Source organism: Zalophus californianus, chromosome 1 (genome assembly GCF_009762305.2).
Source record: "Zalophus californianus isolate mZalCal1 chromosome 1, mZalCal1.pri.v2, whole genome shotgun sequence".
In the NCBI taxonomy this organism is placed as follows: Eukaryota; Metazoa; Chordata; class Mammalia; order Carnivora; family Otariidae; genus Zalophus; species Zalophus californianus.
The window spans coordinates 54699196-54726496 of record NC_045595.1 but is presented as its reverse complement, the minus strand read 5'-3'; the positions used below and the strand labels follow the sequence as shown (position 1 = coordinate 54726496).

At 45.1% G+C, this 27301-nt stretch overlaps 1 protein-coding gene across 2 annotated transcripts; it reads right to left on the bottom strand.

The window, feature by feature from the left end:
- Positions 1 to 802: 802 nt before the first annotated feature.
- RBSN (rabenosyn, RAB effector) lies at positions 803 to 27079 on the bottom strand. 2 transcript variants are annotated; one of them, XM_027585542.2, is made up of 13 exons: positions 26947 to 27023; positions 25126 to 25193; positions 24434 to 24754; positions 20123 to 20263; positions 17533 to 17633; positions 16558 to 16603; positions 16064 to 16225; positions 13776 to 14017; positions 11791 to 11861; positions 7465 to 7551; positions 6280 to 6382; positions 5138 to 5242; positions 803 to 4468 (listed from the first exon to the last, which is right to left on the bottom strand). In XM_027585542.2, exons 3-13 carry the CDS (start codon positions 24579 to 24581, stop codon positions 3326 to 3328), a joined length of 2349 nt encoding a protein of 782 aa, XP_027441343.1. In that variant the 5' UTR covers positions 24582 to 24754; positions 25126 to 25193; positions 26947 to 27023; the 3' UTR covers positions 803 to 3325. The 2 variants fall into 2 exon arrangements, with proteins under 2 accessions (XP_027441343.1, XP_027441342.1); XM_027585541.2 differs by lacking the exon at positions 25126 to 25193 and having other exon boundaries at positions 26947 to 27079.
- Positions 27080 to 27301: the final 222 nt, after the last annotated feature.

The following is a 27301-nucleotide window of genomic DNA, read 5'->3' as shown; positions in this document are numbered from 1 at the left end:
CTCTTGCTACTTAGGGCAAAGTGAGTCAGGCAGCCCAGGCTTTAAATCCTTATTCTACCACTGACAGGCCGTGTGACCCCCTTCCAGGCCAACCTCTCTCAACCTGTTTATCTGCCAGATAAATACCCGAGTAACTACCGTGCAGGCCTGCTGGCAGAGCTAAATGAATATGTGAAAAGGTCACACAGCCTGGCACAAATGGCAGCCATAAGGCTCCTCAACCTCTGAGCCTCAGTTTCTTCTAGCCTGAAATGAGGTTGATAGGATTGTTAAAAGGTCCTGCACTACTCTGGTGTGAAACAATTCATTTGATCAACACTGCAGGAATAACTGGGGATAAGGGCAGAAGTGGAACCCACATTTACCCCATTAAGAGCCTAGTGACCTTCTGTCCAGAGGCCTTAACCACACAGTTAACATAGGAGCTGGGGTATCTTCTGATATTCAGATGATGATTAAGAAAGGGGAGGGGCCAGAGATGTTATCTGGTAATTCTCTTTCAACACACGTGCACATACACACACATACACCCAACCACTAACATGTGTTAGTTTATTTTTTTAAAAAAAGGTTCCAATACAAGGCCCCAGAGTAGTGCATGCAAACAATGACGCTCAAGCTGTCATTGTCAGATGACCAGTACAATCTGCTTCAATAGTCTGTGACCTGGTAAAGAGACCAGCTTCTCTGAGTACCAAGGCCTAATTATGCCAGTTTGTGTCCAACCTACCACCTGGTACATGATGACTCAAAAGTACACTTTAGTATCCGAACAGCAAAGACACACTGAGCTGCAAGTACAATGAGTTAAGTGTCCTTAGTGTATTAGACATGGAAAAATACAAACAAGGCGTAAAAAAGAAAAGCCAACTTCATTTGACGCCTGAATTCCCAAAGTCTCTTCCATACATGATTTAGGCCTAGGGATATTTGCCAACGCTGCATCAGGAACTTGCTCATTTTCTCATGAGATGGAGCTGTTTGCCTTGAAGGACTGCAGGAAGAGTGAAATATTCACATGAGGTAAGCACTTGAAGCTGTGGCTGCAATTCATGGGCCATCTTTATCTACCCTGACGATAACCGATCTCTGTAAATCCAACTTTGTGCCTGTGTGAATTCTGGGAAACGTTAGGGATAGAGAATTCTAATTCCGGTCAGGCCTATGATTATAGGAGAATATAGCCATGGAAGAATTAAATGGAAGAATTCATGGAAGAATACACCCATGGAAGAATTAATCACATCAGAAGGTTTTAGTTTGGTTTAGTATATTCAGTGTTTTTTGTTTTTTAAGTTTAAAAATAATGTTTCTTATACGTGTGGTTCTTAATGCTCTTAGTTACTTACAGATTGCTACCTGGATTGACTTCAGGAAAAGGGTATGTTCAGTAAACTAGTCTGAATTGAAATCACTAGCTAATGAAGAGATATATTCTCATAAGAAAAGTAACTATGATGGAAAGCAGCATTTAGCTTCTGGAACTACCTGCTTTTTGGTGCATGCAGAGTGTCGTCCTCTTCGATCAGAGAGCAATGACAGACTAGCAGTAGGAAGCATGCCAGTCAGCCATGAAACCCTCCACAACGACAGCAGGAAGGGCATGAGAAGGAAGAAAGACGCCTGTGCCAGGCAATACTTTAGATACCTGGTTGTCAACTTCCCAACCACAATAATCAACAAGGTTGGGAACTTGGTTGACATTAGTAATCCACTCATATTCCTTTGTGAACAGAACCCCAACGCAAAGCGTCCTCCACACACCCTCCACCCATATCCCATTCCCACACCCCTATGCAAGATCTTTCCATTCAGCCCAAAGATCCAACAGGTGCCAAAGAAATGTGAATAGTGTCAACAAAAATACAGACTACCTTTACACCACAGTTCTTCAAACATTCTCAAGACCAACAGTGGTCTTCCCAGAAGGTAACAAAATGAATCTCAGCTCTCACACCAGTAATCAGTGAAAGGATGACCCATAGTTAGTTAAGGGGTATAAAGTGACTAGTGGTCAGTTATTGTTCTTTCATCAGAAACACATAATTGCAGGAACTCTACCTAGAGCTGAGCACACTTGAGTATCATGATGTCAGACATCAGTTAAGGATTATGTAAACCAAAGCACCAGAGCTAAATTAACAGTTTCCCTTTTTGCCCTTAATTGATGAAGAGTTCAAGTACTATGGTGCTACTGGAATGATCCTGGGTTGTGCCTCTTCAAACACTTCCATTTCTTAATACTAAACATTGGTAGGAAAATACCCCACTGGTGCCCCAGGTCACGACAGGATGAACCAAAAGGGAAGAAGGCTGATCAACTAGCCCTGAAAATCATTTTAATTTATCTTCTGACTCAGGGAAGCTTCCACTCTCCTGGCAATGTTCCACAAAAGCTTCCTGATTACCAATCCTAAATTATAGACTGGGCCCTCTGAAAAAGCCCAAGTCAGAGTAATTTCACCAAAGTTCTAGAGGGAGGTTTCGCTGGGGACAATTGTTCCGTCAGTCGTTCAGAGCAACATTTGGGTAGACAACTCTGCTCCCAAATACTACTGCCTCCATCAACCAAAAAGTTCACCACTCCTATTTCCTAAACAGACCATGGTCAGACCCAGTGATCCCCCTGCACTGAAGTTCAGCCTCCTGAAAGACAAACAAGGACTTAAACTGACAGGGAAATGCCCTGGTAAAACATCACCCCCCATCACCCCCTCTTAAAAAGAGGTGCTGGGCTCTCCTGGGTCTGAACTACTGCCTTCATAGCAGTAGCTCCCCCTTCTGCTGCACAGGTGGGATGTACCCAGAAGGGTAGAGGAAGCCCCAGGTGAAAGAACCCACAGCCCAGGGGGACAGACTTCTGTCAGACCAGAGTAAGGTTTAAAGGAATCCAACGAGTCTGTCTTGGCCAAAGAAAGTGCCCTATAATACTGCATCAAGACCAAAGACTAGGCAGGAGCAAGTGGACCCACGAGGGCTGCCCAAGAGAACTGCATTTAGTTCTACTCAGTAATGAAAATTTAAAATCCCTTCTAAAGGGAAAACCCGATTCAAAAAAACAAAAACAAAAAAATTCTCTTAAAAGCCCCAGGAAATACAGCAAATGAATGCTGGTTCTTCCTGTTCTGGTTTCCACTTTATTATTCAACTGTAGTGGAAAAACCTCCAAGTGCACAGCACGAAACAGCAGATTCCCTGCCCTGACCTGTGTGCCTCGTAGCTGTCACCCTTCCTCCTGCCCCACCGGGCCCACCAGCCCTAGTCCTGCTCCACAGGCTCCTGCCAGGCCCTGGGCCCAAAGATGCCCTGCCCACAGTCAGGGGGGTCAGTCGGTGCCCCCCTTCTGCTTGGCCAGGGTGCGCTTCAGCTCCCTCAGGTTCTCTGTCAGCACTTCCACCTCATCCAGGCGGCCACACTGCTTGGCATCAAAAATGTACGCCTTGATGTTATCAATCTGCTGGAGGAGGAGCTCCTCCTCTATGGGCTCCTCGCCCTCTGGCTCACTGTCACTGTCCATCTCAAAGGGGTTGGTACAGGGGGCTTCCTCAAAGGGGTTGCCAGAAACAGGAGGGCTTGAGGGCCTCTGGTGGGGATGCTCATCTTCATCATCGAAGGGGTTGGGCGCTGGACTATCTGGGTTAGTGAAGGGATTCCCTGCAACAGCCTCCTCTTCTTCCTCAAAAGGATTGTATTCTTTGAGGATGGAGACTGAAGGGCCAAAGGAACACTCTGCAGCAGGAGGGCTGATAGTGCCCTCTGCTGTGGGGCTGGAGGGGTCTTCCTCATCGAAGGGGTTTAGGGAGGCCAGCTCATTTTGCTGTGATATCATGCTCTGGGGGAAGAATTCCTGGCCGAGGGCTGGGGGTCCAGACCACACTCTGGCTGGCTCGAGAGCTGAGCTGGGGGTAGGGGTCTCCGCAGCTGCACTGCTCTGAACTGAGGAAGAGCCTAGATCCAAAGCATAAGCAAGGTGGGTACGAGGCTCCCTGCCAGGCTCCAGCCGAAAAGGCCTGATTTCTCGGAAGTCCAGGGACCGAGTCCGTGTATGTAGGGACGCAGCCCGGAACTGCTCCCTCTCTCGTTCCCACTCCCGTTCACAAAGCCTCTGCAGCTGTTCTCGCTGCAGGTCCTCCTCCTCGGCCTGCCTCCGGGACAGCTCAATGGCCTTCTCCGTCTGCTGCTGGTCATACTCATCCTGCAACTGCCGCAGGTTCTCCTGCAGTGTGCGCACTTCATCTGTCCGCCCGGCAGCCTTGGCCTGCCTAATAAATGATGTGATGTTGTGGATCTGCTGGAGGAGGGGGTCCGAGTCTTCACTCTGCCCCAGACTTCCTGACAGCGGGAGCCAGCCCTCAGCCTTTCTCAGGGGGGCAGGTCCCCCTCGAAGGGACACCACCTCCCCGTTGGCCGCACGAGACGCCAGGTCACTCCGCCTTTCCTCAAACCGTTGCTGGGATTCCAGGACAACCTGGGGAGACACCAAAGCCCAAGAGAAGAAATACAGTCACCAGGCCAACAGCAGCCACATCATCAGCCACTTCTACGGTCCCGCTGTCCCTGTGCTGATGAGACTCCAAATACCCACCTCAGTACTAAAGTATCCAACTGCTAAGTCAAATCACGCTTTTGGTTTTAGGGGAAAGAAGGGACGGAGCCTGATTTTCAAAACTAAATTAATGACAGTAAGTTAAGGGATAAGATTTTCTCAATTTTAGAGTCACTGGCTGTAGGCTTGTCTTAAACCTCTGAGGTCTAGCATTACTCATCCACACTAGACTCTCACACGATATTAAACGCACACATCATTTTGATTAGTGTTGCATATTCCAAAACATTCTACAAAGAGCTCCCTGGTGTCTGGGTCCTCTGCAACCTGTGCTACAGGGAGAACTGGCAGCCTCCATGGTATTCTGGACGAGAGAAAATCAGCAGGATCTCTGAAAGGCAAATAGGTCTGACCTGGGGAGAAAAATAACTATTCTGAATCTACAGAGGAGAGGCCAGAAAAGAACAGAAGAGAGATGCAAACCGGACAGCAGTGAGTTCTGATTTAACATGATCTCAAAGAGGGCCGCTTGGGAGCCTGGGGCAGCCTCTAGGCTCAAGGAGGCCACCAACATCCCTGCTTTTCACTTGCCTGTCTCTCCAGGATCTTCTTTCTCTCCATTTCCTGTTTCCTTTTCTTTTTCAGTTCCTCAAACTGTTCTCTGGTTGGCAGTGACATCAAACCCAGCAACTTTTCCTGTAGGAAGTCATGGACAATTTTGTATTTAAATCCTTTTAGGAAGAAAATGAGCCTAATGAAGTCTGTTTGTAAGACTCCATCCAAGGCCCACACCCCCGCTACCCCTTCCCTGCTCTAGGTTTCTCCATAGCACTTTTCACCATCTTAGAAATTCTATATTGTAGTTATTTTTTTGTCTATCTCCTTCCAGAAAAAAAGCTTTATGAGAACAGGAATGTCTTTTTGTTCATGTCAGGACACGCAGCACCTAGCACACTGCCTAGTACACAGTAGGCATTCACCAAGTGACTGCTGAATACAACACTAGTCAAAAGGAGAAGGGGCCTAATTCTCTGCAATACGGTGCTGGAAAACTAACCAAACAGGGCTCGCTCTGTCATTAAGCCCAGATGTGGTTCACTGTGGCTCTCCCAAGGGCTGTTCTAGGTAGAAGCAACTCAACTCTAACCACCCAGGGTTAGTCTGCCTATGAACAATCAGCTGTTTCCTCCCAAGCAATGGCCCAGGAAGAGTTCCTCAGGAGCTTATCCTGAGGAAGAAATGGCATGTATCAGTATGTCTGTCAGGCTGTACTCACACTAGCGAAAAGCAGGAATCTATCAGATCCTCAATGAAAGGGGAATAATTAAATAAAGGATGGTGCATAGAAAGTCGTATTCTGCAGCCATTCAAATGGTAACTATTTAAATGAAGACTATGTAGGAAGTGCTTATGATATAACATTCAGTGTTAAAAAGAGAAGACAAAAATTTATACCTATGCACTAATCATAACTACTTTATATAACAAATGCAAATGAAAAAAAAGGAGGAAAATATACCAGAATGATGTGTAATGGTACTGGGGACAGAGGATTAATAAGTTTTTACTTTTCTCTGTAATTCAAATTTTTCTCTAAATGTGGCACTATTTACAATTTTAAAAAATAATAAATGTACAAATAGAGAACAAACCATTGGCACGGTCTGCCTTCTGAGAGGCAGAAAATCAGGGGAGGAAAATGAGACGTTTCTGACACCACAGGTTGGCTTTACCTGCACAAAAAGTGTAGCTGAGTATCTGACCATCCTCTGCAGCCGCAAAGTGTTTGGATGTGGTGGAGGGTCCTGGTTCAAGCCTAAGGTTAAGATCTTCTTACTGAATTGGAACAAACACATCAATGTAACAGGTGCTGCCAGCCCCAGAAACAAGGGTTAAATCTCTGAGTTGCCGGGCTTTTGTGCCAGGACCATCTGTGGAGGAAGCAGGTTAAAGACTCCACGGAATATCCTTGAAGGCAAAGCCCATTCCTTACCCTCTGGTTGTACCCAAAGCCCCGACACAGCACAGGGTGTCTAACCAACACTCAGCCATTGAGGAACTGACCACACATGCAGGGCCAACTTCATGGGTGAGTGACCTGTCCCTGGTTTAATATTCTGATGTCACTGTCTTAAATTTTTTTTTTTTTTTAATGGGAGCAGGGCCTGGGGGGCCACTGAGGGACTCCCCAGGCCCCTGGAGTGGGCTGAGGTGAAGAAGGCAGGAAGCAACTGGCTTTGCCAGGCCGGTACACAAGCTGAAACTGGGCCAGGGGGTTTGTGGACAGTGCTGGGGGCAACACTGGGCAGCAGGAGGCCACAGCTACTCCAAGACCCACATCTTAAAATTCTTAGTAATTCTTGCTTTTTCATTTTACGCTAGGTCCCATAAATGACATAGTCAGTCCTGCACAGACGGATGGACAAGGCCTCCTCATCTCAGTTCTCCCCCTGAATCACTATGCTTTCTATACCTCAAAGGGCTGATTTAACCCCAACAGCCGGTCCATGGTTAAAAAGCCGCTGTTGACTTGAAGAAAGAATTTGGGTTTCTATCCTGGCTCCACCGCTTTGCTAGCTGTGATACATCCTCTCACCTACAAAGTAAGCGTATTAATCCCTACCACCCGGCTAACTTGGTTGAATAAATGAGATGTGGATACAACCAATGGCTGGTACAAAGATGGTGTCAATAATCAGTTCCTATTTCTTTAATAATGAAGAACATTAGAAATCTTAACCAAGTTACTGAGATGTGGTGAGTGCCAGAGCTGGCACCCACCTCAGCCTGCTCCTCACACATACTCTCTGTCACCAGGACTCTGGGTAAGCTCGGGCCTGACAGCCACCCTCAAGCCCCACTGAAACCGCATCTCCTCCACTCAAGGCGGAAGTCAGACATCACCTAACAGGCCTTACCTTAAAGCATCTATGAGCTCGTACACTTTCTGCACTTCCACTCGAAGGTCACTGGCATGTTCCAGGCTGTAGGTTGTCTCCCCAGCACTAAGGAAAAATCACGAAATGTTTGATTCAAGTTTCACCATGCTGACTGGAGAGTGGTGTAGAAAAGGGTTCTAAAGGTTTAGGGTCTTACAAAGGGAGACACAGCTAATTCTTTCCAAGTGGTATTATTTCACACTCTTGTATATAATGCATTCCTTTAAGTGTTGCTAATCAAATGGAAGCTGTTTTTAATTAGCAGACGCCACAGGAGCAGATTTGTGCCTAGGCCTTTAAGGACTAGCCGTTACGCTTATCACCAAGATAAATGCAAATGAATCTACTTCAATCTACTTTCCCTAAACACTTTCACTATACCTAGTAAGACATATGAAGTGGTTTGCTAAATAAGCTGGTTACCCTACATCCCAGGAGAAAGCAGCTGGCTTTTCTCACTCAAACACTACCCCCAGGGAGAACAGGAACAATGAGAAAGCTGACCAAGGAAACCCCAACACCTAGCAATACCCAGTGCAGCATTATATCGACTGCCAATGCTCCTGGGCCTCATGAACAATTGCTCCCTACATGAGAAAAGCACTCTGACACCAAATTAAGCAGGGAGGAGACAGGGGATAACTCCCCAGGGTGGAGTAGGGGGCTGCAGGGAAGGCCAGAGGTGGCTTCATTCCACTTAACTCAGAGGAACAACAGCAGTTATTATGTGATCTTAGAACTGTTCATTTACGGGCGCCTGGGTGGCTCAGTTGGTTAAGCGACTGCCTTCGGCTCAGGTCATGATCCTGGAGTCCCGGGATCGAGTCCCACATCGGGCTCCCTGCTCAGCAGAGAGTCTGCTTCTCCTTCTCACCCTCCTCCCTCTCATGCTCTCTGTCTCTCATTCTCTCTCTCAAATAAATAAATAAAATCTTTAAAAAAAAAAAAAAAAGAACTGTTCATTTACAAGTGTGTCACCCCGTCAGGCCTGAAATGCAAGGGCAATGACGATGGCTTATCATTTTTATCCTCAGTAGCTAGCACATGGCCAAGCTTCGTCAGTGCTCACTGAAAAGAAAAACACTTCAGAAGATCTTGCAGCTATTCATGCGGCCTCAGCAACGGCCACTCAGCTCCCTTCCTGAGGCAGCAGCAATTTAAATTAAATAAGCAGAAAGGACTGCTGTGCTGACCTGGTTTACCGTCTACAAGACAGCCCTAGCTGGAAAAATCTTGGTGTGTGCTATAATTGGAGGATCCTATTGAATGTTGGCTTCATCATCTCAAACCACATAGTTTGCAAAAAGAACATCAGACCAGAATTAGGAATGCTTGCACTTTGTCTTGATATCTCCAAGTCACATGGAAAATAACAAGGTTGGCTCAAATCTGAAAGCACCCCCCCAGCCCCCACCCCCAGTCTGTCACAACCAAACACACCCCCACAGAGCACCTGCCACGTCTGGAGTTACCTTGCCCATGATTTGTTCACTGGGTTATGGCTGTGCTCCCACGGTAATGAAGCTCCAGGGCAGCAGACACAGTCTGCACTGTTCATTGCTACATCCCCAGTACCTCAAACAGTACCGGCACATAACTAGTGTTCAGTAAATACCCACAGAATGAATGAGGGCGGATAGTGTGCTTAAAACCCTGTAGAACAAGTCTTTGGAGAGCGAGTAGGAGTTCGACATCTGGGAATGTGCTCAGCGATGGTAGTTTCCCAGCTGGATGGGGAGGCCCAGTGACCCACAGCTGTGTCTGAGGCACAAAGCAAGAAAAACAACAGACTCAGGGGAAGGAGCCCCCTGGGTAATGACGTCATGAGGGAAAGTTGAGTGCCAGCTCAGACTGCCAGGAACACAGTTCTTCTTGCTGACATCCTGGAAGAAGAGAGTCCTGCTCTAATTTCAGACCAATGGGCACAGGTAGGAGGACGGGTGTTGATTCCAGTAAGTTCCAGGTAGGAAAAGAACATGAGGCAGGTGCTCCAAGCCAAGGATTCTCCATTTAGGGGAGGTAGATATCAGAATCACTTGAGCTGCTTCTCCCAGCCTACTCACAGGGAGGCTATATGCTCCATTGATTGAAATTATTGCTCAGTGAACTGCAGGTAGAAAAGAAAATGTGTCCTTTCCTCCTGTTTTTCAGAACCAGTGCTCTTGGAATGAAAAGAGGAAGAATGGGGTATAGAAAGTGCAAATATAAGGGAAGAGAGGCCCTAGCACTGTAGTGGCTGAGACGGCTGGAGAAACAGGGTGTCCTCCCCTTATACTGTCTGCTGCCAGGGGCTGCAGACACCCAGTTGGTAGGACTGGAGGAAATGGGGGTGGTCTACAATGGTTTCCCTACCTCTTTTCTGTTCCCTTCCCACCTCTTTCCCCACCCCATGGGTTGGCATACACTGGGGGAAGGAACAGGAACTGGAAGAAGAGCCCCAGAGCAAGAGTAGAGGCAGGGAGACATGCAAGAGAAGGGGTGTTTTTGCCACAGACCAACCGGGTTTAGCCATTCATATTTTGTAAGTCAGACATTTACAGACTCCTAAGTTAGGAAACTCCTTAAGGACCATGTAAATGAAAAAGTTCATTTTCTTTTCATGTGAGATTCACATGATAGACTTAGAATGTGGGCACTGCCATCATGAAGGAAAAGCCAAGCTTTGTGTTTTTTGTTTGCTTTTAAGTAGGCTCCATGCCCAACATGGGGCTTGAACTCATGACCCTGAGATTAAGAGTCACATGGTCTACTGAGCCAGCCAGGTACCCCAAACTTTGTTTTGTGGAGACAATATAACACATTGCCACAGTAAATGGGCAAATAAAAATACAGGTTTGTTCTAAACAAGGCACATTTAATTCCACATGCATCACTACAAAGGTGGCAGGTGGGCAATACAGGCTTAAGACAAAGGCAGATAATCCTCACATAGAGAGCACATAACTGTTTTTCTGCCGGTTGGGAAAAGACTTGCTGCAATCTGATTCTAGTGGTAGCACTTCAAATTCTAGCTCACGTATCACTAACCTGCAGAAGAAGCAATGCTCTTAAGAGTGTCAGCATATTTTTTCTGCAAAGGACCAGATAATAATATTTTTAGCTTTGCAGGCCAGATAGTCTCTGTCACAACTATTCAACTCTGCTGCTGTAGTTGTAGTTTGCAGTTAAAATCAAACAAATGAGCATGGCTATGCACCAATAAAATTTTATTCATAAAAAAAATGGCAATAACAAGCATTGGCAAGGATATGGAGAAACCGAAATGCACATGCACTACTGGCGGAAATATAAAGTGGTGCAGTCATTTTGGAAAACAGTCTGGCAGTGCCTCAAAAAGTTTAAAATCTAGAGTTACCATATGACCCAGTGACTCCACACCTAGGTATAAACCCCAGAGAAATAAAATTGTATGTCCACAAAAAAACTTATACAGGAATATTTGCTGAAGCATTATTCATAATAGCCAGAAGTGGAAAAACCCAAATGTTCATCAATGGACTAATGGGTACAGAAAATGTGGTCTATCCATACAATGCACCTGCACAAGTAGAATGGAACGCTAACACGTGCCGCCACAAGGGTGAATCTTGAAAACGCTACACTATGTGAAAGAAGCCAGACACAAAGGATCGTGTATTTATACGAAATGTCCCAAAGAGGCAAATCCACAGACAGAAAGCAGACCAGCCGTTGCCAGGGAGAGGGAAAATAAGCAATGACTGGTAATGGGGGTGGGGTTTCTCTGGATGATAAAAATGGTTTGGAATTAAGACAGCAATGACGGTTGTATGACTCTGTGAAGAACCACTGACCTGTACACATTAAAACGGTATGTAAATTATTATTCATTTTTTTGGTGTGTAAATTATATTTTAGTTAAAAAAAAAAAAAACAGATGGCAGGTTAGATTTGGCCCATGGGCTGAAGTGTGCCAAGCCCTGTTCTAAAGGAAATGCCTGTTCTAAGCCTGAAGCAGCAGGCCCCCCACCTCCCACCCCGGGGCAGACACCCGAGGCACACTGTCCTCAGTGTGCTCACCTCCAGACGCCACACTCGGCAGCGGTGCCTACTGTCTGAGGCCCTTCCCCAACCTGCTCCATCAGAACTGGGGCCCCTTGAACATGGCTACCAGAGGACTGTAACACGTGCCACACAGAAATACAGACGTGACAAAGATTCTCCACAGTTGGTCACAGAAGAGAACCACAGCCAGAATTAAGATTTTCATTTTCAGTTACTGAGGAGCTGCGCTAAAGTGCCCGCAAACAATCGTCACTGAATTAGAAAAACTGAGGAATAGCTTACTTTAATGATGCTGCCATCCTGATGTATTCAGGAGCTTTTTGGTCAACTTTCTCCATGCAAAGTCGTAATTTCTAAGAACAAAACAAAAGAGGTGAGTGGTGCTCTCAAGGTACAAAACAGTTATGCTGCATCAATAGAGATGTATTTAAAACGTACAATTTCCGGGGCACCTGGCTGGCTCAGTTGATAGAGCATGCGACTCAATCTCCGGGTTGTGACTTCAAGCCCCACACTGGGTGTGGAGCCTACTTAAAAAAAAATTTTTTTTAAATGTACAGTTGGAAATATGCAGAGTGTTTTTTTGTTTTTATTGTTATCAATTTCCTGATTTACAAACCTCCTTTACAAGCAGTAAATCTTGCAGGAAGGAAAAAAAGTGAGGGCAGAACTTTTGACAGGATGTTTTTGAAGGGAGCAAGGCCTTCCAGGACATAAGCCAGTGAGTTTTACCAAGGCAGAGGAAAGGAATTGGTGGCTACATTCTTTCTCTGCCAGGTGATGAAAGATACTAGCAAATGGCATTGCCAGGGCTTACTTCAAAAATGAAGGAAGGAAAAAGCATGGTGGCTATTTACAAAAATGAGTTATCAGGTCATGAACTCCATACACAGGATGGGTAATGCCTACATCTGCAGCTCAGGGCAGGGTTTCATTAACACCATTTCTAGTAGTCTAAGTACTTTTGTGGTGATTCCAGAAATGTAGCCATTATGACCCACAGACCTGCTAACAGTGACCACTCAGTGATCAGCAAATAGACAGACGGTCCCAGACTTACAATGGTTAGAATTCATGATTTTTCAACTTTACAATGATGCGAAAGTGATACTCATTCAGTAGGAACAGAACCTGGAGCTATGAATGTGGATCTTTGCCCAGACTGGCGACATGCAGTAGGACACCCTCCCGTGACGCTGGGCAGTGGCAGCCGCCGCAGCTCCAGGACAGCCGCGTGATCACAGGGTCAGCCACTGATACCCTTACAACCATCCTGTACTCACTCAACCTTCTGTTTTTCACTTTCAGCACAGTATCCAGTAAGTTACACGATCCATTCAGCGCTTTATTATCAAACAGATTTGTGTTAGAGGCTTCTGCCCAACTGCAAGCTAACGTCAGTGTTCCCAGCACGGTTAGTGTAGGCCAGGCTGGCACACTATGTTTGGTATGTTTGGTGTATTAAAGGCAATTTCAACTTCTGATATTTTCAACTCAGGATGGCTTTATCAGGATGTGGCCCCACTGTAAGTGGAGGAAGGCCCAGGCGCTCCTCTGCTCAGGGTTCTACACGAGCTGCTACCTCGGCCAGGCTGATCTCCCCCTTCCCATCTCCCATCACCTGCCTATGAAACCTTCAGCTGGCTAATCCTTCTCAGCCTGCAAGTCCCCCAGCCATTGGGAGTGAGGCAGACTCACTCCCCGTCTGACTCTGAATGCCGTTTTTGCACGACCCTATGTTCCTCTCAAAGTATGCATCTACTGAATGTGTTTTGGGATTGCTGGTGGTAATGACGACTGAGGCATTTGAATGGACTTAAAAGGGAAGCTCTATGCCCATGGGCAGTCACTCAAACCTGTAAAGCCTGAAGCTCCCAAGTGAATTTCCCAGGACTCTTCTGGCCCACTGTTCATACCTGATCCAGCTCCACTACCGCTCATCCACAAATCCTGTCTACACAGAATGGCAACCATCCTTCCTCCTCTTGCCCCTGGGCCACCAAAGTCTCCAACCTCCTGCTTTCAAGTGGGCAAGGAGAGGTGAGGGAACAAGGTTGTTGCAACACACTCAGGATGACTCTGTGAATCACCCAGGGCCCTAGCTAGGAAACCATACCAGGGCCCTTTAGCAGAAAGTAAAAATGATTCAAAAGAACAACTTCCCAAAGCATTCTCCAAAATATGCAGGCATGCATATTTTGTTACACAACATGTAACAGCCAAATCTGCATCTCGAGTCAGACCCAGGACCACACACGGTGAGTCACCTCATAAAGCTTTACAATGTCGGGGGTGTGCTCCTTCTCATCAATCTGCTGCTCTCTCTTGAGCAACGTGTCCTTGCAGTGTGTACAGCAGCGGATCCGGTCGTCATCCTTTTCATCCAGGACGGAGCTTACACTGCTCACGCTGCTGATACTGCCCCGGCGGGAGCCATGGACGCTGTTGGGTGACTGGCTGGGACTGGTGTGGGTACTCAGGGAATCTTTGCTGGCACTGGTGAGCTTGTCTGTAAAGCACAACACAGGACAGGTGGCAATGAGCCCACAGCATCCCATCACCCCATCGCTCACAACAGAGGGGAGGCCACAGGTGCTGATGCAGGCTCTGTCTATGGGCAAGAAGCACCACACCTTTGCCTTCCTGGGGTCAGGCTCTGTGGTGGGAGGGATTCCCACTGCCAGCCAGGAAAAAGCCAGACAGCTTAGGAAGGTCTCTCTTTGAGGCTCTGAAGCCCATTCCTAGCCTGACCCAACACAATCTACATTCTCCCCAGACTGTCCTGACAGACTTCCCCACTCCCAAATATCTGACTCCTACCCCTTCCAAAGCTCAGCTCAAATGGTACATCCTTCTGGAAGCCCTACTCTATTCCTTGAGGCAAAAACAATATGCCCTTCCTATCAGGTCCTATCATGTCATCCCTCTTGGAGCACTTTCCACTTTTCTCCCTGTATGACAGTTCTATGTATACCCAGAGCTGCTCTGTGAATCTGGGAGGGTAGGAACTGTCTTATTCATACTTGTACCCCAGTATATGCAACAGGGCTACCCCATAGCAGCTGCCCAGTAAATGTTAATTAGCACAAGATAAGAAAGGTGAATAGTGTCTCAAAAGCATAGCTTATGAAGTCTCAGGTGAGAAAGAAAGTCAGTTTCAGGGAGAAGGGGAAGGTATCAAGGTAATGTGTGCCTGCTGGATGTCAGAACGGGACAGAGGAAGCATCTGCTTCTGCCCCACACTGTCCAGATGCTCCATAGCCAACAGCACATGCAGAGTCAGCAGAACTCCCCAGGGTTGCAAAACCACCTCAAATGTCCCAGAATTGGCCCAAAGCCCAAGAGATCAACTTTAGCAACTTTTAACCAGTTGAGACTCAAAGTTCTACACCCTCTGGTTCCACCTAACCTTGCAGCCACCATCCCCATAACTCTCAAACATGTCCTCTATACTCCCCCAACTATTCTATTTGCTCGATGACTAACCTTCCCCGAGGGCCCTTCCACGGCTTTGCTCCTGCTCTGCACTCTACCCAGGATCCCTCCTGCCCTACCTCTTTGGAATCCTTGCTGTCTTTTAAGGCTCTTCTCAAACGTCACCTCCCAAACCTGAGCATCCATGCTCTTGATCCCCCCAGCACTCAGTGTCTCTCATATTATGATGTTACAGTCTGTTCTATATGACAATAAACTGTGACTTTTCTCTCAAAAGAAAGGACTAGCCTGCTGCTCATTTTTAAAGACCCTTTCTTATAGTCTCCTCTCAAAGCCTCAGCTGCCGTTTCCAAGCAGAGCTGACAATGATTTGGTCAGCTCTCCTGGGTGTCTGATGCAACTTCTCTCATGATACTTATCTCTTTATAAAGCAATTATTTGTAAGTCTGTGTCCTCTGCTAGAGGCTAGACCCTTTGTGGAATGGACAATGCCTTATAAACCATAGGTGGGCAAACATGACCTGTAAACCAAGTCCAGCCTGCTTTTGTATGGCCCTTGAGCTAAATATGGTTTTAAAAAGGTTTTTTAAAAAAGGTTTTAAACAACGTTTGTTGTTTAAAAAAAGAAGAGGGGCACCTGGGTGGCTCACTCGTTAAGCGTCTGCCTTCGGCTGGGGTCATGATCTCAGGGTCCTGGGATCAAGCCCCACATTGGGCTCCCTGCTCGACGGGAAGCCTGCTTCTCCCTCTCCCACTCCCCCTGATTGTGCTCCCTCTCTCGCTGTGTCTCTATCAAATAAATAAATAAAATCTTTAAAAAAAAAAACGAAAAAGAAATGTCACAGAGACCATCTGTAGCCCACAAAGTTTAAAATATTTACTATCTGATCTTTTACAGAAAAAGTTTGCCAGCCCTTGTTATCCACCACTGTATCCCTGGACCCTAGCTAGCATCGTGCCTAGCCTATAGCAGGCTTCATGAAATCAATAAATGAATGGATGAAGATCTCATGGGACATTCACTTAAACAAAAATGGTCAAAAAGTCACCCACTAGTGATCAGCAAACAAGCTAGTCACAAGAAGAACAGGGCCTAGGGCCCTGCCTCCACATTACCTACTTGCAAAAGGGAGGCTGATGAGCTCCATACACTTCTTGCACATAATAGACCCGCAGAGGCGGCAGTGGTGGCGGCGGTTACGGATGCTGAACTTATTCCCACAGTCTGGACAGAAAGGGACATCTTGGTCGTTGACCCAAGGCACCACGGACTTTTCTATTGCTTTGGGAAGAACAAAACAAAAATCAAACAAACAGAAAAGCTAGCCATTTTATTTTATTTTTAAGATTTTATTTATTTATTTATTTGACAGAGAGAGACACAGCGAGAGAGGGAACACAAGCAGGGGGAGTGGGAGAGGGAGAAACAGGCTTCCCGTGGAGCAGGGAGCCCGACGCGGGGCTCGATCCCAGGACCCTGGGATCATGGCCTGAGCCGAAAGAAGACACTTTACGACTGAGCCACCCAGGCGCCCCAAAGCTAGTCATTTTAAAAAGAGGTTTGGTCAGGGAAAAAGATAAATAGAATGAATGTGAGCAAAATTCTAGAGTTACCTCGTATCTTAGCAGATTCGGTATTTGTTCTGTCAAATGCAGTGAGCTGACAAGGAGAAAACAGTGCCAAATGGAATTAAACAGGTGATGTACATACTTTCCACAGGCAAGAGGCATCAAGCAGGAATTCACACACCCATTTCTCAAGTCTCATCTGTCATCCCCAACCCCACAAAGTCACAAATGCAACTTCACATTAAACTGAGTATTAGCTTTGCATCTAGAAGGCAGCTCCCTTCCCCATGACCTGATTCCAATCTCTTGTCAGTTCTCCATTTACGCAATAACCAGGGGTAGGCAAGGATGTGGTGGGTGTGGCTACTGAAAGCAATGAGGAATTCCTGATTCTCCACGGTCCTCCTGGACAATGAACCTGGGCACATATTTCTGCCCTACAAAGTACACATCAAGAACTATAACTGCGGTTGCTACCATGCCCACCATAAAATTCAGGTTATACACAACAAGCATTTCTAGGGTCAAAGCAGAACAGCCTGATTGTGGGTGGAAGACACACTCTGGTACCACAGGACAAGAAGGCCCAGTCCAGATGTTCCCACACTGAACGCTGGCCCTGGATGAGTACTCCTCACAGACCTTGTCCCCAGCTTCTGTTTGTTATCGAGTATCACACACTATGTCCCACTGTATGACTGTATTTTGGACACCCAAAAGAGGAAATAATTTGAAGGTAGAAAGGTTTTCCAGCAGCCAAGTGGCTTCAGAGGAAGGAAAAGGAAAGCTGGATATGAGGCACGTCTGTCAACCTGGGCCATCTCCTACAGTAAAACCAGCCTAGGCTAGAACTATTTACCACGTCCTCTGTGCCTCTCTAGGTGAGCTCGAGGCAGGGCGTTTCTCTGCCAGCATCCAATATATACAATATACCTGATACACACTGTAGAAATGTAATTTTTTTCTCCCAGAAAATTTATACTTGCAGAAAAGAAAATGTTTTAAAACAACAAAATTTACCTTCTCTAACCTGATTATTAATTTATTGACTTCAACAACATAGTGGTCAATTCTGGCAGCTCGGTGTTTTTTGAAGTCAGAAAGATGGCTTCTCACAGCGCCTAGGACAGGAAATGGGGAGATGAGTGACATGTTGTTTCTCCGAGAGAGCCCCTCTCCCTCGCGGCTTATCTTCAATTAATTTTATTTTTTTTTTAAAGATGACCTTGTATTGTTTTAAGATTGTATTTATTTATTTATTTGAGAAAGAGACGGAGCATGAGTGTGGGGGAGGAACAGAAGGAGAGGGAGAGAGAATCCCAAGCACACTCTGCACTGAGCACAAGCCCAACACAGGGCTTGATCCCAGGACCCTGAGATCATCACCTGAGCCGAAAACAAGAGTTGGACGCTTAACCGACTGAGCCACCCAGGTGCCCCATCTTCAATGAATTTTATTTATTTTTATTTTTAAGATTTCATTTATTTGACAGAGAGAGACAGAGTTGGTGAGAGAGAGCACAAGTAGGGAGGAGAGGAAGAAGCAGGCTCCACGCCAAGCAGGAAGCCCAACATGGGGCTTGATCCCAGGACCCCAAAATCACAACTCGATCCGAAGAGAGACACCCAACCAACTGAGCCACCCAGGCGCCCCTTCAATGAATTTTATTTTTTTTTTAAAGATTTTATTTATTTATTCATGAGAGACAGAGAGAGAGAGAGAGAGGCAGAAAGAGAGAAAGGCAGAGGGAGAAGCAGGCTCCCAAGGAGCAGGGAGCCCAGCCCGATGCGGGACTCGATCCCAGGACTCTGGGATCATGACCTGAGCCGAAGGCAGATGCTTAACCATCTGAGCCACCCAGGCATTCCTATAGTGTTCTTTTTAAAGCCATTTTCTCCTACCATGATGAAAATGTTTCCACTCTCCAATATGGTAGCCACTAGCCACAGGTGTAGACTGAGCACTTGAAATATGGCTAGTGTATGACTGAGGAAATTACTTTTAATTTTATTTAATTTTAACTTATTTAAATTTGTAAATAGCCACATATAGTTAGTGGCTATCCTATCAGACAGTGCAGTTCTAAGATTTTCCTCATTCAAAAAGACACATTCCATTGTGGCCCTATATGAAGAATATGGTAGATGACTCTGGGTAAGTATCAATTCCCTCCTTAGAGCCTGTTTCCTCATCTGTAAATGGGAATAAGCATCATGACCCATTCCACCTCATGAAGCTTTTGTGAAAGATGAAAAAGATAATGAATATGAAAGTATAATAAAGCCCTAGGAGGAAATCATTATTTATCCATTGTATGGACAGAAAATATATTAAGTTTTGTTATCATACAACAGTTAAAGGACATGTAAAATTAGCTAGTTCAAGATCATGTGGCATTTTTGGTAACAGCTCTGTTGAGATGTTCATAGACATACAATCCACCATTTAAAGCATACAAATTCCATGGTTTTTAGCATATTCAGAGTTGTACAACCATCACCAAAATAAATCTTAGAACATTTTCATCACCCCACAAAGATTTTTTTTTTTTTAAAAAAGATTTTATTGATTTATTTGAGGGGGGGAAGCACAGAGGGAGAGTGAGAGGGAGAAGCAGACTCCCTGCTGAGCAGAGAGCCCAACGTGGTACTCGATCCCAGGACCCTGAGATCATGACCTGAGCCGAGGGCAGATGCTTAACCGACTGAGCCACCCAGGCACCCCAAGATGATTATTTTGAAAGTCAGTAGATGGTACCATAATTATGTGTTTCAGAAAATTCAGTTGCACAGGGCGCCTGGGTGGCTCAGTTGGTTAAGCGACTGCCTTCAGCTCAGGTCATGATCTTGGGAGTCCTGGGATTGAGTCCCGCGTCGGGCTCCCTGCTCAGCAGGGGGTCTGCTTCTCCCTCTGACCCTCTTCCCTCTCGTGCTGTCTCTCATTCTCTCTCTCTCAAATAAATAAATAAAATCTTTAAAAAAAAAAAATTCAGTTGCACAAATAAGTCAATGAGTACCTCCTGCTAGGCAGGTAACATCCTACATGAGAAGAGACAGCCCAGTCAATGGAGTCTCTGCCCGGGCTGATGTCAAACACCTGGATTCCTACCTCAAGTCTATAGTTTCTTAGCTGTTGACTCTGGGCAGGTCCCCATCCAGGGCAGTGAGGATTACATGAGTACACATGTAAAGCATTTAATGCAGTGCCTAACACAAAGCAGATGCTCAGTTCATTCTGATCCATTTTTGCTCCACTCTGGAACATAAGGTCCATTAGAAGCTTAGACCATTCTGGTTTACTGATGCCTCCTCAGCTGACTTTTTCCTTTTTAAAGGTTTATTTATTTATTTTAGAGAGACAGAGTGAGAGTGCGATTGGGGGGAGGGCCAGAGGGAGAGGATCTTCAAGCAAACTCCTGGTGAGCACAGAGCCTGGACACAGAGCCGGTGTGAGATCATGACCTGAGCCGAAACCAAGAGTTGGACACTTAACTGACTAAGCCATCCAGGTGCCCCACCCCTACTTTTTTTTCTCAGCTAACTCTTAAAACATCACCAAGTACATATAGATGTTCAAACATTTGCTGAATGAATGAACAGAACTTCTTACCTAGTTCCTGGGGTTCCCACATGTAAGGGTCGACCCCTCCATAACTGAAAGACTCATATCCTTGTGTTCCTGATTCTGCTCGGTCATCTCCTTCTCGTTTCAACAGCCTGTTCTTGGCTTTCTTAGCCTTCTGGACAAGACCTTGAAAAATGAAACAAACACCATAAATCGATCCATAAACATCTAGTAAAAAGTCAAAGGAAATCTCAAAACACAAGAGCTGATAAAATGACTATGCTTTATTTAAAAAATTTTGGATCCCAAATAAATTGTAATGAGTCCACAACCACTGTATTACAAATACCACAGAGCATTCATTCACTAGTCAGTATTAGCAGTAAGTTGGTTTATGTAGCCAATATACAGCTAAATTACTATTCATGGCCAAATTTAAGAGCCCAATTAAAATATAAAATCAAATTCAATGAGAGGACCAAGGCAATGGAAATGTTTTTTTCTAGACCTTAACTGGGGAGGTGGTTACATGGGAATATACATTTTTCAAAACTCACTAAATTGTACACATAAAAACTTATGTGTAAACCATATCTTAATTAAAATAAAGTTTTTTAAAACTTAAATTCTACAGGGGCGCCTGGGTGGCTCAGTCATTGAGCGTCTGTCTGCCTTCGGCTCAGGTCATGATCCCAGGGTCCTGGGATCAAGCCCTGCATCGGGCTCCCTGCTCAGCAGGAGGCCTGATTCTCCCTCTCCCACTCCCCCTGCTTGTGTTCCCTCTCTCGCTATGTCTATCTCTGTCAAATAAATAAATAAAATCTTTTTAAAAAAATTAAATTCTACAGTATTAATTTATTTACTCTATGGACTCATGAGTAAACACTTCTTGTTTACTTCCAGGATGGGATTCAATGAAACCAACATCCCTGGGATAGTGTTCCCCATAATGCTTAGCTGTACAGAGAGTTCTTCCCCTACTCACTTACTAAATGGATGTGTGAGGATATTAACAAAAAGCTTCAAGAAACAGGTATAACACCTACAACATAACACAGAGGGAACCAGACTTGGTAAAAAGAGAAAATGAATGCTTCCTGGATTGATTCTTTGCATGTACCAGGCACAAAACAAAGTGCTTTAAAAAAATCAGAACAATGAATGCTCACAATATTATGAAGCAGGTGGTATCCATACTTATAAATGAGGACATGACATAAAAAGAGGGGAAAAACTTGCCGCACCCCAGATCACAGAGCTTATAGGGCAACAGGGCTGCAAGTGGACACCTCATCTGTTTGAAACTGAGAACCCCAGTTCTTCCAAGCCAGCGTGATTCAAAAACTAAGCATCTGAAGAACAGGGCTTTTGCCCCTTGTACTGTGGAGAGAGGACTTGCTGTTTGTTAAAAAAGAACAGCAGTCAACTTGTGTGGGAAAAAATTCTTGATCCTATGTTGCTCTCATCAAGGTTCTCAAATTTTGGGTAATTATCCCTTTCTGCCCCTAGAATCTAGTAGAAAATATGAGATTTATTTTTATTTTTTTTAAAGATTTTATTTATTTGACAGAGAGCAAGCACAAGCAGGGGGAGCAACAGAGGGAGAAGGAGAAGCAGACTCCCCACTGAGCAGGGAACCCGATGCGGGACTCAATCCCAGGACCCTGAGATCATCACCTGAGCTGAAAGCAGACGCTTAATGACTGAGGCACCCAGGCGCCCCAAAAATATCAGATTTAATACAAAATACAATTCTTCTAGATTTACTAGATCAATACTTCATGGAGTTCCCGCAATTTTTAAATGCTCTGTCACCTGAATAACATTAAAAACACTACCATAGCTTTACAAAAACCTAGGGAAATGCAGATATAGAGGGGCTGGCAGGCAGAGGGGGAACTGTTACATTCATAGATATGTCTCAGACAGTCAAGCTAGTGGCTACTCTGAGATGGCTTTCTCCCACTGGAAAAAATAAGGTCCACCAGAACTAAAGGACACCATCTAAAGTGCATTCAAGTAATCTCTCTTAACAACATGGGAGAGAAAACTGCCTGATGTAAACAAAGGGTTAGCAAACAGGAAACTGGATTTGGCATTCACTAATTCATTTTTGCAAACAAGACTAAACTGTGTCGGGTTAAACAGGCAGTCCATGCCATTTAACCACTTTAGGAGGACAGAAGAACACTCTGGCAACCTTCCCAGGTGTAGCACTTCAAGAGGGGGTCAATTAAGAACAATCCCATATGTTTTTAAAACCACAAAGCAGAAAAAAAAGTAATAACAACAACAAAACCACAAAGCAAAAGCCACGGTTACTTTTCAACCACGCTTTCTTAATTAACACTTACTGTACAAGTGCTAAACTGAAGCTGAACCAGGGCTGGGGCCCAAACTCACTGATCAACTTCTACTAATGACAAATTTATATTTTCTTTCTTAAACTGCCTCCAAAACCTTATACCAAGGTTTGCTCTTTTGGTTTTAACATTTCACTTGACAAAACCAGCAATGTCATAAAATTTCTAAGAATCAAAAGACCAAATGAAGACATGACCTGCTTTTTGAATGACTTTTCAAAAATCTTTAATGTCAATCTTAAAAACTTTCCTGATTCTAAATCACAGAAAACTCCCACACAAGCAAGACTTCCTTCCTGAATAAACAAATGATCATTAGGCTAAAGGAATGCTTAACTCAGTTTCTTAGTTCTTTCTTAGTTCTTAATTCTTTCTAGAAAAACAGAGGGAAAAACACAAGAGAATTCTTTCAAGTTTTTTTCACAACTCATAAAATTTCTACTCTATTATTAAGTGGATTTCCACATCTATTAGTCCCTAAGTAACCTTAAACATTTTTCCTCTAATAAATAGGTCACCACAGGAAGCTGAAGACATTGTCTAACCCCTGTACCCACTAGCATCAAAGTCTTAGTGACATCACAGTAGATGACTCAGTTCAGCTGACACTCAGGCTGGACGCTCATTAAAAATCACGGCGGCCCTTCAACTGTCCAAGGAAACCTAGATGATCAGTTTGTTTGCATTCTAGCTGCAGGACAAACTGTGATTGGAACACAGGGTCTGGTATCATCAGTGATACCAAGTGGAAAGAGCAGCACTAGACTCAGAGGTGACAGAAGACCTAGGTCAAGGCCTAGTTCTGTCAATTCCTATGTGACCTTGGATAAGTCATTCAACATCTCTGAGCTTCACTTTTTCTCTGCAGAATGAAACCAACCACCTTCTTGCAGAGTTGCTATGAGAATCAAAAGAAATAATATTTCTGCGAGAACTCTGAAAACTATAAAATGCACAACATTTTTTGGGAGGCTTTCTAATAGTTATAGCTCTCCTCCAGCCTCATTTATCACAGCCCCCAGGATTTTGAAAATATTTGACTTTGTCATGTTTCTGGACAGAGGTTATAAATGTTAACGATTTCAACAATTTTTTCTGAACTGAAAAGTGAGACATGGAGTGGGACTATATGATTACAGGGGGCATGTGACTCACATGTGTGGAGGCCAAATTCCACTTAGAAATACACGATCCTCCCCTTCTCTCTCATCCAACACAGAATTGTGAATACACATCCAGACCTTAATCTCACTGCCTTCAGAAATGCTTCCAGTTGGGAGAAGCAGGTGAAAGTGGGTTCTAGAGTAGTGGCATCATATTTAGGAGGACCAGAAATGAATCCTATGTATAGTTAAAATTGCTTTGAAAAAATCTTTCTGCAACTCTCTATGACCTGAGGCCTGGGAAGCTCAAAAACCATGTTTAACTTTTTGGGTTGTTTCTCCTTGCTTTTCAACTATGATCTTCCTTTTTCTGGGCTGTAGAGGACAAGGGATAAGTAAACAAGGAAGAATGGCAGAAGGCTTGAATTTGTGACAGGGAAATGGGTGTACAATGTGCCTCCACTTTCAGAGCAAAAGGAAAGGAGTTCCACTCCAAATTCTTATAGGCTGGCAATTAGATAATTCAGTGTAGCAAGAGACAGCAAATCATAAGACTTACATTTACTAAGTTCAAAGCCAGGCCCTGCCTCACTGTGTGATTTCAGGCAACTTATCTAATTTCTCTGTGACCAGTACCCTCATGAGTAAAGTGGGTCTCACAGTCCAATAGTTATTGTGAGAATTAAATGAAGTTCATTCATGGGAAGACTTTGAACAATGCCTGGCACATGGTAAGCATAAGATACATGTTCATATATGTACACTGCTATTATTATTAATTTTCTATTGTTTATCATGTTCTGGTGGCATCATGGAAGTTAATGAAACCATCCCATGAGTTAACGCTCCCACTGACAGAATAGGATAAGCAAAAAATTCTCGCCTCTTACTTTTAATTTGCCCTTTGACATCACGGTCTTCCCCAGAGTGCTCTTCCTCATAATGTGACTGAAGCTGATAGAAAGACTGCAGGTTCTTCAGGCACAAAGGGCAAAGGAAGCCCTCCCTCACTTCCCCAGGGTCATCCAGAGAAGCCATAGCAGTGTCCCTCTCAACCCCTGCAAGGCAGGGGCCTCATGCCAACAGTCAGCTTGATTTCTCCACAAGGGACCAGGGCTCTCACAGCATTAGCTTAACCAAGCAGCACACAGATGATGGAGAAGTGGTATCATGGCCCTGGATGAGGTTTCCTCTTTGGAGTAGGAAAAGCTCTGAAACAGGAAAGAGCGGGGAGGGGAGGGGGAAGAAAAAAAAGCCCATTCAGGCAAATTAGCGGCAATTGAGAGTTTTCTTGTTCTTTTCACAGTTCAACAAGATTTCTTAATGTTTGTTCAGTACAAGTTTGAAAACACAAAACTGCTTTCTCAAATCCTTACACCAAAACACAAAACCTTTAAAGATTTGAGAACCTCACTGGACAATGGCAACTCAATGAAGTAGGGAGCACAGATTCCTGAAGATAAGAAAATTCAACTTCAGAAGCAAACAATACCAAGGTAGTTCTCTAACATTCACTCCAACTGGTCCAACTTCATAATTTGTATGCCATTTTAGCCACTGGGGAAATGTCTGAAGTACTTACCAACATACAGAAATTTTTGACTCTTCACCTTGGTCATTTAGTCAACCACATATATTGAGCTCTTACACCTATGTCAAAAATGCAAATAGAAAAAGAAATAGTGTCTGCCCCCCAAAAAACAAACAAAAGTAAAATCAAAACCAACCAAACAAAAATCCCAACCTTAGTCTAAGAAGGAGCATTAGAAACCCAGTGGTAAAAAGAAAAATCTACTTTGTGCTTTATATTTGTAGAGTACTTTCTCTACAATGAGTTTACTGGATTTTATAAGCCAATAAATGACAGTTGAACAGCAAGCCTAATGTTCTCACTGCTTCAAAAACAAAAGAATTTGGTGCTTAAACAATTCAGGGCTTAATAAGTTACATTTTCACTTTTATTGGGCCATGGCAAAGTCACTTCCAATGTCACCTCAGAAAAACTCCCAGTCATAGGGAGAATCCAGACAAAACCATTCTACAAAAGTGGAGAAATTTCTCTGCAAAATCCTGAGGTCACAAACTACAGGAAAGAGTAAGAGGAAATACATGACCCTCAGCTTTGGATGGAGCTGATGAGAGGGCCTGTGAGGAGGGACTGCCTGCTCCTCAAAACTGAAGGGTAGCTGTGACCCAGAAAATAAACAAATGAAACACCAGAACCCTGTTTTTTTTCCTCTAAGAAACCCCATGACTATATACACACAGATCTCAGTCCCTTTTCCAGTCACTGAAATAGTAGCTCCAGTTCCCACCGCAGCCAGTGGTTCATCAGATGCCCTGACTCTGAAAGCCCCCTTCCTTCCCATGCATTCACCCTAACAACCACAAATCAAACACACACACTACACACACACACACACACACACACACACACACACACACACACACACACACACACACACACACCCTTCACATCTCAACCCAACCTTACTTCCTCAAGGAAATGCCCCTTATTGAGGCATTCTACCATGGGACAGCTCCTGCACTTCCTTCGGGGCACTTATATCAATTTATAATCACAAATACATAAAATAACTAAGTACATAAGACTCTAACTTCTGTAAGGGCAGAGACCATGTGCGTTTTTCCCACCACCTTATCCCCATGAAGAAACTCAATAAAGCCTCAACAATGAATGAATGCGTGAACAAACTCTAAAATCACATAACCAAACACAACACAAACCAAAGAAATGTACTACAAACCACCAAGCCAGACCCCACAACCATAACATATGCAAGCCCCTCACATCCTACACCACGTTAAAAATAAACATAAAACCTACATATCCTGAAATTATACACCCAGCATGAATGCTACCCGGCTACATGCCGCATACACTACACAGCCCACAGTCGCAGCACTCATCATCGCCTCGACCGCACACAACACCCGCCACATAATTCAACACGATTACGTATACGTCGCATAACCACACACAACATGAAAGACTCGACCCTATAGAGCAGGCATGACAACTTCACACATCGCACAGACGCCACACCAAACACTACAAAAAACTCCACACAAACTGGGACCCAAACGCCCCAACCTCACACAACCAGGGAACCAAACACAAGCACTCGGGAGACAACCGCCCACCCACCCTCAGCCGCATAACCAAACACAACTATGCACGCCCCGCCTAACCACACAACCAAACAGAGCCCAATCGTCGCAAGCACACACAGGCGAAACGCGCGGCCCGAAAGCCACATCTCCCACCACACACGTCACACCCACCACAACCACACACATCCCACACCCGCAGGGCCCGCCCGTCTCTGTTCTTCAGGGAAGCCGTGCTCGCGCCCCTCAGGCCCTGCCCGGCCCTCTGTACCCGGTCGCGCTCCCACTGGCACGCAGGCCCGTCGGGTCCTCCCGCCCGGGCTCTGGGCCTTTGCCGTCCCTCACTCAGCAGCAGCCGCCATCTCCATCGGAGGCTCGACGCTCGGCAGGCGCGCCTGCGCGGCACCGAAACCGGAAGACAGGCTGACAGACGCCTGTCGAGCGCCGAATCTCCGAGGGCGCAAAGGGGCCGAGGCGGGTTCCAACAGCGCAAGGCGGCCCGCGGCTTCTGCGCAGGCGCTGTAAGAACCAACGGGGTGGGACTCGGTAATCTTGCAAGGTTTTCCAGTCCCAGGTGCTTACGAGCAACGCGTTGAGGTCAGTCTCTAGCTCTCCTCTCCGTTGTA

Bases quoted from the DNA above. Each gene is read 5' to 3' on its own strand.
- RBSN (XM_027585541.2), bottom strand. From the start codon at position 24,581: ATGGCTTCTCTGGATGACCCTGGGGAAGTGAGGGAGGGCTTCCTTTGC. The intron at 20,264-24,433 runs GTAAGAGGCGAG...TCATTTTTCAAG, and splicing joins TGTCAAAGGGCAAATTAAAA to GTCTTGTCCAGAAGGCTAAG. The intron at 7,552-11,790 runs GTAAGCTATTCC...ATTTTTCCTTAG, and splicing joins AGGATGGCAGCATCATTAAA to TGCTGGGGAGACAACCTACA.